At 39.0% G+C, this 17,810-nt stretch overlaps 1 protein-coding gene across 3 annotated transcripts in view; it reads left to right on the plus strand.

The window, feature by feature from the left end:
• The first annotated feature begins 2,226 nt into the window (after window positions 1-2,226).
• The window catches only part of LRRK2 (leucine rich repeat kinase 2), a 134,030-nt gene continuing 118,446 nt past the window's right edge, over window positions 2,227-17,810 (plus strand). For 2 of the 3 annotated variants that reach the window (XM_070493944.1, XM_014827725.3), the window contains exons 1-6: window positions 2,227-2,585; window positions 2,849-2,934; window positions 7,440-7,549; window positions 10,888-10,976; window positions 13,849-13,983; window positions 16,359-16,493. In XM_070493944.1, coding sequence (XP_070350045.1) covers window positions 2,432-2,585; window positions 2,849-2,934; window positions 7,440-7,549; window positions 10,888-10,976; window positions 13,849-13,983; window positions 16,359-16,493 — 709 coding nt within the window. In that variant the 5' untranslated portion in view covers window positions 2,227-2,431. The remainder of the gene's footprint in view (window positions 2,586-2,848; window positions 2,935-7,439; window positions 7,550-10,887; window positions 10,977-13,848; window positions 13,984-16,358; window positions 16,494-17,810) is intronic. The other variant, XM_070493945.1, reaches the window with a different exon arrangement.

Consider the following 17,810-nt stretch of genomic DNA (forward strand, 5'->3'; position numbering starts at 1 on the left):
GTTTGCTGTAATTAGCAATGTCCATTTTATTTTTTTCTTCCCAGGAAGTTAGCCTAACATTCCAGCACCATTTTATTCTCTACCGAGTACTACCCACTAGCTTTATCAAGAATTTGTGCCGGTGGCCTTCCTTTTCCGTCTTGTTATCTGAAGAGTTAATAAGTCTTGGGATTTTAGTCAATCAATTAAACATTTTTGAAATCTAGGAGGATACTCTGCTCTACCACTGCAGTAGTCTGAGAGAATGCTCCCAACAGAGAATTCACGTTCCTACATCACCCACCTCCAGTCTGGCTAATATAGAATAGACAGTAAATAGGCAATAGATGGATGAAAGAATTGAGGAAAAGAGGAGACACCTTTTGACTTAGATTTAGTTTCCTTTGGAAGGGAGCTAGGTTTTGATTTTTCGCAAGATAACAATCCAGTAGACTGGGAAGGAGAAACTGATGCAGAGGAACGGGAAGGAAGGCACGAAAGGGAGAATTCTTAGGAATGTCTGACATATTGATTGGCTAGTCAGAAGGTGAAACAGGTTCAGAAATCAGGCAGGAAGGATATTCTGCAGATACGATAAAGACGACAAGGTTGAGAATTTTTTGTTTTATTTTGTTTTGATTATGGAAAGTTTTATGCAGAGGAAATAGTACAACAGATCCCATGAATCCATCACCTATTTTCAACAATTATCAGTTCAAAAGTTGGTATTGTTTCATCTCTACCTCCACCCATTTCACCCATTTCCCCACCAATGAATTACTTTGAAGCAAATCCTACATATCCTATCAGTTCAACTGTAAGTAGTTTAGCATGTGTCTGTAAAAGATAAAAAGTCTTTATGACAACAAAACATATTCACAATATCCTGGTTGAAGTAGAATTTGTTATCTTACTAACTTAATGTATTAGGGAAACCTAGTTCATTTTGATTAAAGTGGTAGAGTGTAAAGAACCTTCCACTTGAGTTAAGAGTTACCTGGGTTTTTAAGTTCAGGCCCTCAACTTTCCATCTGTGGGACTCCAACAATGCTCTTCGCTTAATTGTAAACCTGAATTTCCTCATTAGTAAAAGAAGGATGATAGTAGCTGTGTTATCCATTTCACAATTGTCATCAGAATGAGGTTAACAGAAGTGAAAACAAACACTGTAAAATTGTAAAGTACTAACTTCCAGTCTAATCACCTCCTTTGTAAAAGATCCCTAGGACAGATCATTTTAGGCAATAGATCGTTTTTGTCCAGCCTTGTCTACAGTGTTGCTTGCTTTGGTTTCTCTTCCCAAAAACATTACTTTGGTACTTATTTTTTCCTTTAACTTTAGGGTTATAGATGCTCAGACTCATAAGCAATTTTGAATACCAAGAGAACAAAGTTTAGGATTCTATCTTTCACCTTTTCCGCTTTCACCCTTCCATTTCATTTACCTTGTGTTTCTCTTTAATTTTAACAGCACCGAGAACGAACTGATTACTTTTTGGTGTGCCCCAGTCATCAGGATCCCGCCGAGTGCAAACTCAAATTTTCAGAAGTTAATTTGAGTGGTCTTTTGGCCAACAGAGCTTCACATAACTAACAGAGAAAAAAATTTATTTCCTCCCCTGAAAAGAGCCACAGCAATCATGCAAAAGCATTTAGCTGGTACATTCTGATTGTAAAATCTCTCTCCATCCTTGGGGGGAAATTACTCATCTCCCTATAGGGGGAACTCTACAGAGACTGTTCTCCTAAAAGGCGCCAACTGGGCGGCGTCCTCTCTTCCCAACGCCCTGATTTCTTTTCTTAGATGTGGAGATAGGCGGCGGCTTTCATTTTTCTCCTTCCCAGTTCCCAGGCCTTCCGCGGGGCCGCAGGAGCCGGGGCTGGCGGTCGAGGCGGGTGGCGGGCCGCCTCCTCCCGCCGCGGCGGGGCTCGGGGCCTGGGCGCTCGGCGGCGTCCGCTGAGTCAGTTTCTTCCTGCGCGACTCCCGGCTGCGCCGCCGCGGCGAGTGGGATCCGGTCCCGGCAGGCGGCGCCCGCCAGGGGCCCCGTCTCGGCCCGCGCGGGGTCCACGGTCACGGTCACGGTCACGGTCACCCCGGCCCGGCCCAGCCCTCTCTGCGGCCCGGCCGCCCACTACGGTTCTGCACGCCTTCCTTCCCTCGGCCGAGCCTCTCGCAGGCCCCTGAGCTCCTTTTTGGGGCCTGAGTGGGGGAGGAGGGACACAGGAGGAGGAGGCTTGGGGAGAGGCAGGGCAGCGCGGGGCGGGGAGCCGCCGCCTTCCTCTAAACAGGCGGGCGTGGGTGCCGATGCGGCCGGCGGCGAGCGCGGGCTGCGGGCAGTGAGCTGGGCTCGCCCCGGGAGCGGCGGCCCGCGCCCCTGCCCCTGCCCCTGCCCCTGCCCCGAGCAGCCGGCCTTGGCGCGGGCGGGGCGGCCGGTTTGGAGCAGGGTCCATCATGGCCAGTGGCAGCTGTCAGGGGTGCGAGGAGGAGGACGAGGAAACTCTGAAGAAGTTGATAGTCAGGCTGAAGAATGTCCAGGAAGGAAAACAGATAGAGACGCTGGTCCAAATTCTGGAGGATATGCTGGTGTTTACGTACGCCGACCACGGTAATCATTTGCAAGGAGACTGTTCCTTTACCCCCTCCCCCCGCCTCTCTTGCAAACTTTCTCCCCAGCGCTTTGGAGCTGCGCAAACCTGGTCTCTTGAAGCCACAAACTCTCTACTTCTTAGGGCAGAAAGGAGCTGAGAATTCTAGGAAGGTCTTGCGCTCACTTCTTTTGCTTTCTCCCCCCCCCGCCTTTTTCAGACTCAAAAGGAGGGCCGTGAATCGTGACTTTGCTTCTTTTCCCTCACCCCCTTTCTTTTCCAGCCTCCAAGTTATTTCAAGGCAAAAATGTCCACGTGCCTCTGTTGATCGTCTTGGACTCGTACATGAGAGTCGCTAGTGTACAGCAGGTAAAGGCGTTGTTTTACTTCTCCCATTCCCCGTTCACTTTGGAAATAGATGTTTTCCCGTCAATGTTGTATCCCCAGACTTCTGGACTGTTTCTGAGATTTGGCTTGACAAACCGGTGACTGATTTTAAGATGGAAGCGTTGTCAAATCGTTATCAAATGTTAACGGCGTATGAGGGCCCAATACGTGCTCGCTGATTGTCTGTAAGAAGTAACTTTATACGATTGACTGACAAAACATGGATGGTGGCGGCAGAGGAATAATAATGGGTTGAGTTTTCTGTTATTGGCTATATGAGTTCGTCACTGTTTAGATCAAATTAGCTAAGAATCTTCCCGATACACAGCATGTCCTAGAGGTGACACCATTGTGAATAATTTGGGAAAGGAGACTAATTAACAATAATAAAATTAATAAAATTAAGTAATTGGCAAACTCTCAGGTTTCAGGGCTTTCCTTTTTTTTTAATTTGAAGACAGATGTCTCGACTTCTTTAGTTGTAGTATGCCTTGTTTTATCTAAAGAAAGTGATATTTTATGATTCCTCTATTAGTTTAAATTTATACTTTTCAACTGTTTTCATATAAAATGAATGTCAAAGCAAAACAGAGTCTGTCCCATAGGAAACCCAGAAATTTGCTAAATATCTTAGATGTATTAAAAAGGGAGCCCTAATTGATGATAATTAATGATTGATAATTGATGATAATTAAGGATGATTTAGAGTCAAAACAAGATCACTGCCTATCGTGTGAACTTCCTTTGTAGATTTTGAGATTTAAAGAACTGAAATCGTTTTTTGTCATTTGCATGTTAAGTCCTGGAGGGAAAGAGAGTTGAACTTTAAACTCTATCAGGATGCAGTCAGAAAGTCAATGTTTCTTAATATGTGCTTGAGAATGTAGACAGATGTGAAAATTATCTGGATCCCTAAATCTGTGTCTATCTGTCTTTATCTTTTTATCTCTGTAACCAACTGTTAGCATACACTGTGAGAAGATGAAGTCATGATAAAGACACTGCTCTTTTTAGCACCCAATGTCTGAATTTGCCCATGGAACATGAGTCACTTTTTCGCACTGGCCCATTGTGCTTGCTCTTCTCCACCCACATAATACCCTCTTACTTGCCTGTGCTTTGGTGTTCAAAAGTGCCTGGTCTGGCAGCCTCCATTCCCTGCACTCCGTGCTAGACTTGAGAACTCAGAGGAGCTTGGAATAGAACCACCTCCTAATTCTTCTTTATTTTAGAAACTGCCCAGGCCTGGGCATGTTTGGAGTACTTATGAGTGTCACTCAGTATCCTTGCCCAGTTAGTACCAGAGACAAAGTATGCAAGAAAATAAGGAATTGTCTTCTGAATTGGTAATTTAACGGAATTGAATTGTTAGTTTCAGCACCCTATATGTATTAGTCTGCCAAGAGCATGATGTAGATTACATCACTTGATTCTCACTGGGATCTCACTGCCCCCCTGGATATCTCACTGGCTGTTTTTCCCTCGGAGTAAGTAGCTCATTTAGGATCACAGAGCTAGGGGCAGAGCCAGGACTCAAGTCTTCTCACATCTTCGAAATCTCTTGCCGTCATACAATCCTCTAGCTGCTGAATTCACAAGCTTTTCATTGCAAGTAAAAAGCGTGATGATTTGGTACAAATACTGTGGCCATGGTAGACACAATGACATTATCAATTTTAATTATCAGTGGTCTTACTAAAGGGATGAAGAAAGGGATCTCTCTACTGATTTTATAATACTCCACTTAAAAGAAAGTGAGTTTTTATCCTTCAAATTTCTTTATATTATTCACCATATTATACACCAATTCATACTGGTGTAGTTAGTATAGATATTCTTTATTGCTTTATATGTTGAATTAGCTGGAAGTGCTGAATTAAAAACTTTTAATGATTGAGGCCGGCCCGGTAGCATAAGGGTTGAGGTGCACACTCACTTTCGTGGCCCGGGGTTCGCCGGTTTGGATCCTGGGTGCTGACCTACGCACCACTTATCAAGCCATGCTCAGGCGGCGTCCCACATATAAACTAGAGGAAGATGGGCACACGTGTTAGCTCAGGGCCAATCTTCCTCAGCAAAAAGAGGAGGATTGGTGGAGGATATTAGCTCAGGGCTAATCTTGCTCAAAAAATAAGCTTTTAATGATGAATTTAAAGAGTTAAGATAAATTACCCTTCAAAAGTGAATGTTAAGGTTTGTTTCCAGAATTCATTTAACATGATATTCGAGACTCTGATTTTTATTTTCAAAGTCTTTTCTTATTTTATTAATGCTCCTTAATAAATAACAGTCTTTAGAGCATTGGCAGTTAGGCCACCTCTCCTGCTTTTCCTTCCTGCCAGTCATCTTCTCATTTCTCTGTGCTCCTCAATTTTACATTACTTCTCTGTGTCCACACAGTCAACCTTAGAAGTAAGGAAGCAAAATAAATGAAAGTGACTAAAATTTTCTTTAGCCCTTAGACCCTTTCCAATTGTGCATTAATTAGATGCTTGAGTTTACAGAATAATTATAATAAAGTGAAACTACCAATTTAATTGTATTATAACTGTGCAGGATGGGAACCGTCTCTCTTGGAAAGATAAGCTTTCAATTGAATAGACTAATGGATCAGTTCTTACCTCGGCTTGGCTGCTGGTGATTCTGTTTAATCGTAGAAGCTCAGTTGCCTCAATCTTTTTGCAAAGCGATTACTGATACTGTTGCTTAACCAACCAAAACAAAACAAGTTTTCTCCTCGGGTCAGCCATGCAAGAACTGAGATAAGTTTAGCATCCTATGTGATTTATGTTTCATTTCTCACCAGAAGCTGTTCTGAACCTTATTTTCTTATATACTTGGGGGAAAAAAAATCTCTATGTATTTTATGAAAGCACAAAATTTAGCCGGTTTCTATGACAGCTGGATTGTCAATGTCTGTTCAGCTTATGTGGAGGAGGATGTCCTACTTAAGTATAGGTAAAAATAGCTGTCAGAAATTGCTGCCTTTTCAAGCAATTTGAAATTATGTAAAAGGAAGTAATGACAGAATAAAGCAATTCATGCTTATTCCAGAAAAGATCCAGAAATAATATTGTAAAGCGATCTGGTGTAATTATATTTTCTTGTGAAATACCCATTGTTTACTCCTGTAAACAAGTAAGAAAGTTGTGCCTTTATTCCTTATTGGATGCATAGAAATTTCTCACCTTCTCATTCAACTCTCTGCATCGCTCCACTCCACTCATGTGTCTGGTCCATTTAGAAATGGTCCCCTCCCCTGCAGCAGTCTCCTCCCATTTAGCGCTTTACTCTGCTCACTGCCCATCAGTTTCAAAAGGTTCCATTTCCCTATTTTGGATGACCAAATTTATAATTCTTTTGAAATCTCGCTCAAGTCTTACCTTTTCTATATTATATTCTTCTCTGAGGAATTCTAGCTCACAGTGAGTCACACTTTTAGGTTTCATATTTTATTGATATTTATCACACATCATCCTTAGGTTTTCATTTATCTTTATATGCTACATATGTATGTGTTTTCTATTTTCTTTGGTTTTTTTTTGTCTGACCGCATCAAGTATAGTTTTGTAAGATAATAGAATTGAAGATTCCTTAAATCAAGAGAAGAATATTTAACAGTAAGAGTAGTTAAATTTAATCTCCAGTTTGGAATTAAAATGTGTTCTTTAAAAAAATTGTATTAAAAATCATTTTTTTCTGAAGTAAAGAGCAACTTATTCAAGTTGGACTGAATGAAGATATATTTAAAATGCATCAGTAAGATCATATTTTATTTAGAAATATGAAAGAGCCTATGGGCATTCATGATGTCTGGACCTCATTAGCTCATAGTTAGATGTTCTAAAGAAATCTAGAGGGGCCCATTGAGAAATTCTACCTCCTCTCTATCTTACAGTGCCTTTCACTTTTCCCTGTAGCAGATATTACATTGTCATCAGACAGTGCTATTTCTTTTGCCAGTTATTCTAGCTCCATTACCTGGGGAGCAGCCTTTCCTGATAACTTACACATTGCCATCAAAATCTCCAGCTTCCCCTAATCCTTCGTTCCAACCCAATTCATTTTTATCGTATAATTAAAATCCTAAATATTTAGAAGAAATCCTGTCAGGTAGGTGTGACTTAAAATGTATGGAAAGCCTGAGTATAGACTTTCTTGCGCTTCGTAATCTTGGTATGTCCTCTAGAACTATCTTTTGTGTTTTATTTTATTTCTTTTAGGCAATAGGCATGTCTATTTCCTTCATCATTCAGAAGTGTTATAATATTTTTGTATGCCTTTCTGGTATGATTTTTGGAGAAAGAGGTATTCTAAGTATATAGCTTCTTTTCTCAGTAAGCCTTTTAGAGTACTTTGTGTTTTAAAATAATTATTTAAAAATAATTTAGTCACCTGTTCTCCTAAGAATGAAGAGATTCATGTTTGACTGAGTATGTTCCATTAGCATGTTTAAAAACGTGGATATTTATCTTTCTTGCTTTCAGGTGGGTTGGTCACTTTTATGCAAATTAATAGAAATCTGTCCAGATACAATGCAAAGCTTAATGGGACCCCAGGATATGGGACATGATTGGGAAGTCCTTGGGGTTCACCAGTAAGTATGACAGATGTCTAAAAACAAACCACTAAATCTTTATACGTATGACAACCTTTCCTTTTATTCATTGTATTTGCAATCCAAGCCAATCTGGTAAAATCCTTTAAAATACAGATATTTTTATGTGAATCAATGATTGACATTTATAGATAGTTTCAACTCAGAAGTATATTATCTAATTGAATTAGAAAATAACATCTGAGGTAAATGTCAGGTGTTATTATTACTTTAATAATATAATTACACAGGTACGTAATTGGTTAAGTTGTAGATTTTTCTTTTTTTGAGGAAGATTAGCCCTGAGCTAGCATCTGTGCCCATCTTCCTCCATTTTATATGTGGGACACCTGCTGCAGCGTGGCTTGATAAGTGGGGTGTAGGTCTGTGCCTGGGATATGAAACTGTGACCCCCAGCCTGCCAAAGTGGAGCAAACAAACTTAACTGCTACGCCGCTGGGTCAGCCCCAAGTTGTAGATTTTTGATGACTACTTATGAATTCAAACCAAGAAGAGGTTTTTACTTTTTAATAGTAGAACTGATACAAATCACCAGTTCTTAAAAAAAAAAAGGAACTAAAAATTTCTATAAATAGTTATTTAGAAGTTTATGCTTTACTGTCTTTAAAAAGTACCTTTAGGGCCAACCCCATGGCCTAGTGGTTAAGTTGGGTACATTCTGCTTCCATGGCCCGAGTTCACAGGTTCAGATCCTGAGCATGGACCTACACTACTCATCAGCCATGCTATGGCAGCAACCCACATATAAAACAGGAGAAGACTGGCACAGATGTTAGCTCAGGGCTAATTTTCCTCAAGCAAAAAAAGTGGAAGATTGGCAACAGATATTAGCTCAGGGCTAATCTTCCTCAAGCAAAAAAAGTGGAAGATTGGCAACAGATGTTTGCTCAGGGCTAATCTCCCTCAGCAAAAAAAAAAAAAAGAAAGAAGAAAAAGAAAAAGCAAAAAAGACTTTTATGTATATTTATGTGTATATATTTAATGAGCTTAAACCATAGCTTTCAAAATGAAGAAAAAAGAGGAAATTACCTTTCAGCACATCTGCAGCCAAGTCTTGAGAGCTATTTTACTGCAATTTGCAGCATAATGACTAAAGATGAGACCACTTCTTTAGCCATAATTAGTTAGGAAAAAATTTTCTGAAGAAAAAACTGTGTTTCCAGGAAAATCGTTTTTGGATAACTTTGTTTCTTGATGTTTGAAAAGTATCTTTTATCATTAACTTTAGGTGTTCTTTGTACCTGACTTTTCTTTACTACAGAAAAATGAATCATAATTCTTCCAACGGCATATTGCTTGTGAAAAATGTAATTTATGCAAAACTAAATTTTACCTATCGGTATTCTTTGTCAGTATCAACTATAGTTGCAAATTTAGACAAATAAGAGCTTTGTTTATAGGTGAGCATATCTGTGCTTGTACATTTTTCTATCTTCCATAAATGTTTGTTGCTATTCTTCAGTTTCCAGCATCTAATAGTGTGTTTTGAAAAGAACATGTTTACAGTTAATGTATATTCTCATCTCCAAACTAATCTCTGAAATTCTGAGTCAGTTCTAAAGTATACAGCATTTAATGAGGAATTATGCAAAATATACCTGTAATTAGTAATTGTAATGTTATGTGTCCCTTGGTTTGGTTGAGAATTTCCAAGATCCTGAAAGATTAGCAATCTATAACCTTAGAGAGTGTTGGAAAACTCATCTAGTCATATTTTAGTACAAACCAACTGTTCAAAATTAAATTACATAAACATTTCTACAGGGAGTCTCATTTACTCATTCATTCATTCACCCTCCATTCATCAAATATTCATTACGCCTCTACTTTAGGCCAGAAGTAACGTGAACAAGATAAACACAGTGCTCTCTACAGTGGAGCATATTAGATTGTTCCCAGCAAAACTTTGCTGTAAAACACATCTGCCCATATTCAGGGACTTTTTTCCTCCCAGAGGCTAACAGTACTAAAGAAGAAATCTCTTGTGTGGTGATGAAGTCAGGAATGGTGTAGGAAGAGGTAGGAGCAGTGTGGGTAGAAGGAGAATTGATGGAGTCGAAGGAAGGGTCTCTCAATTCCTCTCCTCACAGCTGGAGACCACGTGATACGTTTCTTGGACCTAGAAGAACTATGGATGCCACCAGGCTCTGTCTTTTCCCAACAATGGGAAGCCGAATAATACCGAGTAGGAATAGACTAAAGATTGTATATTTTACAATTGATAACTCGGGCTCAAATTTAATGAATTTGAGCTAATTGGATATTATTGATATACTAGGTTCACTTTCTATTATAAAATTTTATCATTTTCTCTTTCAAAAATAGTAAAAATCAATAATTTAAATAGTCAAATGGATTTTTTTTAATTTTTTTTGGTGAGGAAGATTGGCCCTGAGCTAAAATATGTTGCCAATCTTCCTCTTTATTTTTTCCTCCTCAAAGCCCCAGTATATAGTTGTATATCCTAGTTGTAAATCATACTAGTTCTTCTATGTGGGCTTCCAGCACAGCATGGCTTGATAAGTGGTATGTAGCTCTGCACCCAGGATCCGAGCCACAAACCCTAGGCCGCTGAAGTGGAGCACACCAACTTAACCACTCAGCCACGAGGCCAGCCCTTTGGATTCTTAATTTGTATATACAAAGTAAGATCTTCATTACATCTCTATATTTTAGTATATCAACATGCTTAATGTATAATTTGGAAGTTTATATCATATATAAAAATGGGCTTGATCTCTTGATGCATATATTGCATGATATTTTGGATGTAGAGTTGGGTGAAAATAGTTAATAATTGAATTTGAACATTTAGAGGAAAATGTTGTAACTTTTCCATTGAGACTCATAATGATTCCCTGTTAATTGTCATAAGCCTGGGTCTGGTTTATAGGAAGGAAAAAATACATGAGCTTCAATACTGGGAATGAAATACAGTGAGATGAATAAAAATATAGGTGAGGTGGGGCCGGCCCCGTGGCTGAGTGATTAAGTTTGCGTGCTCCGCTTTGGCGACCCAGGGTTTCATTGGTTCGGATCCTGGTGGGGACATGGCACCACTCATCAGGCCATGCTGAGGCAGCTTCCCACATAGCACAACCAGAGGCACTCACAACTACAGTATACAACTACGTCCTGGGGGCTTTGGGGAGAAGAAGAAGGAACAAAAAAAAAGGAAGATTGGCAACCGTTGTTATCTCAGGTGCCAATCTGTATAAAAAAAAGAGAAAAAATATAGGTGAGGAAAAAATATCTTAAAAAGCAAACGTGTAGGTATGATATTTCACTCTTGTCTCAATTTCTGTTTTTAATTACAGACTGATTCTTAAAATGCTCACAGTTCATAATGCCAGTGTAAACCTGTCAACAGTTGGACTGAAGGCCTTAGAGCTACTCCTAACTTCAGGTAATATATACACACATGTATGTTTAATGTTGACTCAAAATTAAGAAAATAGTTTAAACCATTTGCCAAATGTGTTTTAATGTCTCTTTAAAGTATAGTAACATAATATAACCTAAATATTGATGATTTCCAAAGTTCTTTGTTTCCATTTTCTCTCTTTGTCTCTTTTCTCTACACTTTTTCCTCTCAAATATTCCCTCCAATATCTTGGCCTTAAACATCGTCTTATATACTACTGTCAAATCTAATTTCTATCTCTAGCCTTGTTCCCAGGATCCAGTCCCACATCTTACATTCCCATTGGCTTGTAGACCATACCTGTTTTTGTCATTATTGTATCTTTGTTATATTTCTAATGTTTTCTATAATATATGTCCTAGGGTATGATGTAATAATAATATTTAAAAAATATATAGCATTACTTCTTGAGTGCTTGCTAGATGCCAGGCTTCACATGTAAAATACTTCACCTGCTTTTAAAAACATAATCCTCAAAACATCCTTGGAGGTGGGTATTGAGTCCATGTGTCAGGTTCTTTCTCTGAGAAAACTTCTGCCTGGAGGAGGATGGACCTGAAAACAAAGAACCTTGATATGGGGCGGTAGTTGTGATCACTGCCTGTGATGGACACTTGCTCTGATATGAGGTTCTGAGAAGAAAGGCTGCTGACAGGGGCGCTAATCATGAAGGACAGGGAGGAGTTTGGCTCAAAGTAGTGGAGGGTGTTTTAGGTCAAGAGAACAGGGTGTGCAGAGTTACAGAGGCCTGGGAGCATGCGAGGGGCTGGACATGTGGGTGGGAAGATTTTAAATGCCCTCATTGGCCCTGCTAAGCAATGAAGACCCAGGAGGAGAAAGAAAGGAAGAAAGAGGGTGAAGATCAGAGTATGAAGGAAGAGGGATAGGAAAGGCCAGAAGGTACCACTTCACCGCAGCCTTTATTAAAATATGTGATGGATGTACTCACTAGTCTTAACCATGACTTATTTTAAACTCATCCTTGGGAACATTTTTTGGAGAAGGGGGATCCATTCTCCATTTGGCAATGGACAGGAACCTGAGGGTTTATGAATTTGAAAAATCTCCCAACACTGGAATATACTGAAGTCAGCCACAGGCCCTCAGGGAATCTGACATGTGTTTTGAAAAGACTACTTAATTTAATTCCTTCCACATAACATTCAGAATTTTGAGCTGTTAGGAAAGTTTTTAATGTGTTTTGAAGTTCCTTTCAGATACTTATTAGAGGTGAATTTAGGAATCATTTTTATTGTTTGGCTTATTAGTTAATTGACTTAATAGTTATTAGGCACTTATTATTGTGCTGGCTGCTGGAGAACTCTAAGACAGATGAGGCAAAATTCCTGCAATGTTGAAGTTCACAGTCCAGCTCCACTGTCTAATATAACTTTTTGTGGTGAAGAAAATGTTGTGTATCTGCACTGTTCAATATCATGGCTAGTAGCCATAAGTGGCTGTTGAACAATTGAAATATAAAAAATGGAATTTTGATTTTATTTAATTTTAATTAATTTAAACAGCCACATGTGATTAGTGGCTACCGAATTGGACAGCACAGGCAAAGACATAAAAAGCACTTAAAGAAATAATTTCAACATAATGAGAAAAGTACTATAACAGAGATATAAAGAAAAGCCCACAGGAACCCAGAGGAGAGACCAGCTGAACTCATCTGTAGGCGTTAAGAACGTGGGCATGAACTGCCTAAATGTTAATCCAGGTCTTGTTAGTTGTGGACCTTGGGCATGGTCACTTGGGTCACTTAACCTTTCTTGTCTCAGTTTTCTTACCTCTAAAATGGGGATTGCCCACCCTCATGGGTTTACGTGTGTTACAGTGAAGTGCTTCAACCTGTGTCTGACACGTTATGCGCTCTACAAGTGTTCAGCGCTGCTGCTAACACTCCTGTTCCAGTACAACTATTTTTGTTGACAGAATAAGTGCTGTTTGTGTGATTTCTTGAATGATGGGAGGAGTAGGTTTGGTGTGGGAAAGGGCGAGGGCATTCCATGCAGCTAGTGCAAGTGCAAAGGGATATTAAAGAAAATGTTTAGTGATGAGCAAGTTTAGCATGTCTGGAGTTGAGGCAATGCATGGAGGGACATGGGGCTGGTGAGATACATGTAGTCAGTCTGTGAAGGGTCTAGATTGTCCGATGGAGAAGTATGGGAAGGCCTGGGAAGTTTTAGCAAGGGATTTACAGGATCAAATTTGTGTTTTAGAAACGTAACACAGGGGACAAACTAGTTAGGTTGAGATTTAGGCCAAGCAGAGCAATTAATCTATTGTGTTTGCATTCCAGGTGGGAGCTGATGAGGTCCTGAACGCAATAGGAATGGAGGGGCTTAGTTCAAAAGGAGTTTTCAAGATATATAGGAGATAGACTTGAAGGACTTGGTAATGAATTGATTTGTTGGTTGGGGGAGAGAATGAAAAGAAGAGGGGGCATGGAAGAAGGAAGATAACTCATTGCATAGTTTCTCTCTAGGGTAACTATTGGATGGTAGTATCATTGATGAATTTAGGGAACAGGAGTAGGCTAGGTTTGGGGTGCCGTATGGAATATTCAGATAGGGTTGTCTAAGAGGCAGATAGAAATAGATTTCAGGAGTGTAAGGCAAGAGGTCTAGGCTACAGTTATTAATTGGGAATCATAGAGTTATAGTTAAGTATATTGGGAATTTATCTCATTTAGAAAGACTGTAGAGCTTTATGAATATAGCACCCGGGGCAATTAAGTGGTTCGTCAGAAAGAAAAGTCCACAAACCATTCATAGTCCTCATGTAAAAATGAACACATTGAGTGTTAAAGCCGGTATTTACTAAGGGCATATTGTTCTCTTCAAAATAGGTAAAATCACTTTGCTAATATTGGATGAAGAAAGCGATATTTTCTTGTTAATTTTCGATGCCATGCGCACATTTTCAGCCAGTGACGAAGTGCAGAAACTTGGATGCAAAGCTTTACATGTGCTGTTTGAGAGAGGTATTTAAAAACGTCGAATTTTTTATTTTGATATTTATCTAAGAAAAAAGGGTTTATAAAGGGAAAAGTAGAATATTATTATAATAAGAAGGTCTCTAAAATTGTACTATTTATTAAGAAGTGGGAGCTGTCAGTCAAGGAGAAGTAACAGGGTTAATTAAAAAATATTGCTTGTTTTCATGGAATGAATTTCATTCATGTGTTTTAAATTATGCATTTGTAGTAGACTTTCTTCCATTGCTTATTAACAAGGCATAAGGTTCACTTTGCAGACCGGATGTGTAGGTGTTAAGAAAGAAAAAAATAAAACTGTGAAGCCAAGCATAGGTTAAATTTGGATTTATTATGTTGAGTCATCGCCAGAAATTTTAGAAATTGCTAAAGGCTCTATATAAAGAACCAGGAGGTTTACAAACTGTCCCTTAGGAAAAAGCCTAATATGTATTTGATCACTTGGCACTGAGGTTGATAACAGAGATTATCATGTTAATTTTAGAGTTGGTTGGAACCTTTAGTCCCTTGCTGGCTTGATGAGGAAATGGATCAGAGAGATGAAATGAGCAACCTGCCTGAGGGCACACAGCTAGTTATCACCATTGCAGTTCAATTTGCTGCCATTTTTCAAAAGCACCTTTTGCGTCATTGTGACAGCCAATAGTGCAAGGGGTTTAGGATAAGAATGAATTATGTGGGCCCTGTGTCTATGTCAGTTTACCACTGTCAGCTCCAGGAATGGGATAGATCACCCTATACTGTTTAATTCCTTGTCTCATTCCAAAAGAACTTTAAACGGCTTATAGATATTTATAATATGTTAGAGAACAAATGGATGTGGAAATGGGTGAGGGAAAATAATATGAAGCTAGGTTAAATTTACTACTTACTTCAGGTCCTGTATACTTTCAAATGGATGGACCAAAAATTTGGCTCTTTGCTTCCTGTCAGGCAAAGAAAAGAGGTAAACCTCATTGGTTACAAAGTTACTTAAGATACAAGCAAACCCATTTATCAGGAGAAGCAATTGGTCTCATGGGAGACGAGAGAAAATCCTCCCATGGGTTTTCCTGGACAAGATGATATAAAGTACAAACAAAGTGTGTTTCAGTGAAAGAGACACTGTCAAGAGCCGGAACAGCATGGTACCCAGCTCTCTGGTGATCAGGTTCGGTGGGAGAGACTTTACCGTGAGTGAGGAAGGGAAGAACTGCATGTTTTTAGGCTGTCTTTTATAAATGTTATATCTTGCAACTAAGCTTTTGATAAGAATTGAGCAGAATAGAGTTTGAAGTTCTATTGTCTTGCAGGGCCTGTAATCTTCTGTGTTGCAGTTAGGGGCACATTCCTGCTCAGGGGAGTAGGGCTAACATCACTCTCTCACCAGCATTGTGGGCCCTGTGCAGGACTCATGGAGAAGCACTAAGCGGAGAATGTTACAAAGAAGATCTGATTCAATAGAAAGATCATCAGTGCTGACAGTATTATGGTTGTAAATGTTGAGTTGAAAAATTTCTGAATTTCCAAGAAGTACCAAGTTCCCTAGGATTTGGAAGCACCTGTAAAGTTAATTTTCTAAATTTGAAAGTATGCTGTGGAAGCTGCTCCATAAAACGAGAAGGTTCCATGATACTCATTTTTTAGAAGAACCTAACCAATTTCACGTGGTATTATATGGATCATCGGTATAAAGTTAAAAAACAAAAAAGTAATGTTGATCATGAAGAAGAGTGCTGCATTTTCTAACATTTTTGTCAGTGCCGTTCTCAGTCGAGATAAATCAGATTTTTAAATCTATTTTTGAGGTTCCTGCTTATAAAATGACTCCAAATGGAACTCGTTGGCTTGATCAGAAGACTTTAATTATGAAAATTAGTGATGATGGTTTTTGATCTCTGATGAAATTAAGACCATTAAGACAGTATTTCGAACTTGTCATTTGTTAAGAGTTTGTTTTTCTGGAACTGATACATTTAGCTGAGCTGTCCCTTAATGGTGTACCATTAACTACTCCTTTTAACTATTGTGATGTGTTCACATCCAGTAGGACATCTTTATTCGTCACAGGTCGGTTTTCTCTAGAATCCCCAAAATGAAATTGTAAATAATTTTGTTTTTCTGAGAACTGTTTGGTTAGTATCACTTTTACACTTCAAAACATGGAGAAACTAGTACAGGTCAAAACAAAATTATTTTAATCTCATCAGCTTTTTTCCCCATTATAAAATTCTTAGGAAGGGCTTTTTGCTGAAATATATTTTTAGTCGACATCTCTTGTATTTACCACGTCACATACAATTATCATGAATATTATGTTTTTGAGTAATTGCACTTTTATATCATCTTTAAGCTTTTTCAGTATTTTGTCTTTCATTTTTTAGTTTCAGAGGAGCAACTGACTGAATTTGTTGAGAATAAAGATTACATGATATTGCTAAGTGCATTAAAAAATTTTAAAGATGAAGAGGAAGTTGTGCTTCATGTCCTGCACTGTTTGCATTCCCTAGCAATTCCTTGTAAGTAGCCTATACACGTGATTTCTTTTTTGTACCTGAAAAATTACAATATATCATCTCCTTTCTGAGCGTGTTTTAAGCATGTTTTTATTATTTAGAAACTTGTGGATGCTAAACTGATTCATTGTACTCATTTAATTAATTTTTATTTATTGATACTGTGACGCAGCTGGCTCTGGGCTCAGTGCTGCGGAGACAGTAGCAAAAAATATAAACGTGTTCTTGCCTTTTCAGAACCCATAGTGCCATGCGAGATACAGATAAGTACATAGGGATTACAATGTGTTATAAGGCAAGTGTTGGCAGAAGTAGTGAGGGTTGTAAGAACAACCAGGGAGGGAGGCAAGATCTCTTAGCAGAGACCTGAACGAGGAGGAGACCTCGTGTATAGGGAAGTGTGAAGTGAAGGGGGAGTACAAGTAAAATGTCCCAGGCAGTGGGCATCTTAAGTGTAAAGGTGCTGGAGCAAGCAGAGCATAGTGCATTCAAGAAGATAAAAGTAGCCCAGTAAACTGTGTTTAGGACTGTGCATGTGCGTATGCGCATGTGCACGCGCAGCCCCGAGTGTCTGCTTGTGTGTCATTTAATGGAGGCAAGGGAATGGCTTGGGTAGAGTCCGTGGATGAGGCTGAAGACATAACCAGCTCTTGAAGGGCCTGAAAAGCCAAAAGAAGGAGTTTGTACTTTATTGTGATTCTTGTGTGGCATTTTTGTGATGCTTTGAAATCTAGCCACTTTTGTCACAAAAAAGTATAAATGAGAACAAATTAGTATGCTGTGTATGCTACCATTGATTGCTAATGGGTTAAAATAATGCTTCGGATTCCATTACTTTTGTGTCGTAAGTGCACAAGAGCATTTTGTATTTTGTGTGTTACCTGTGTGGGTTTGTACAGGATATACACATGTATTTATCAAGTAATATTTTCGTCTTCTTGTATGTGGAGTTGTGAGGATTAAATGGGTTAAATAATGTGAAAAATGCAGAATAGTACCTGGTATGTAATAAGTGTTTTAAAAACATTGACAGTATTATTACATAATTAGCTTGATTTCAGACATGGAAATCTGCAGATGTGGGACTTCAGTAAAAGCCCAATCCCCTTGTGAAAGAATCCCCTTGCTTTGTGATGGTTATAAAATCCATCATTTTATTATCCATGGGAAGTTAAAGACCTGAAAGTGGATGGGGCTGAGTGATAAGAGGGAAGGGACATTCTTTTAAATTTCTCTGAGTCATTCACTGCCAACAAACTGAATGTATTCTTCATTTTGCTTTTCCTTGGCTATCTTTATACATTTATTTATTTTGGGCTG

Source organism: Equus asinus, chromosome 22 (genome assembly GCF_041296235.1).
Source record: "Equus asinus isolate D_3611 breed Donkey chromosome 22, EquAss-T2T_v2, whole genome shotgun sequence".
Lineage (NCBI taxonomy): Eukaryota > Metazoa > Chordata > Mammalia > Perissodactyla > Equidae > Equus > Equus asinus.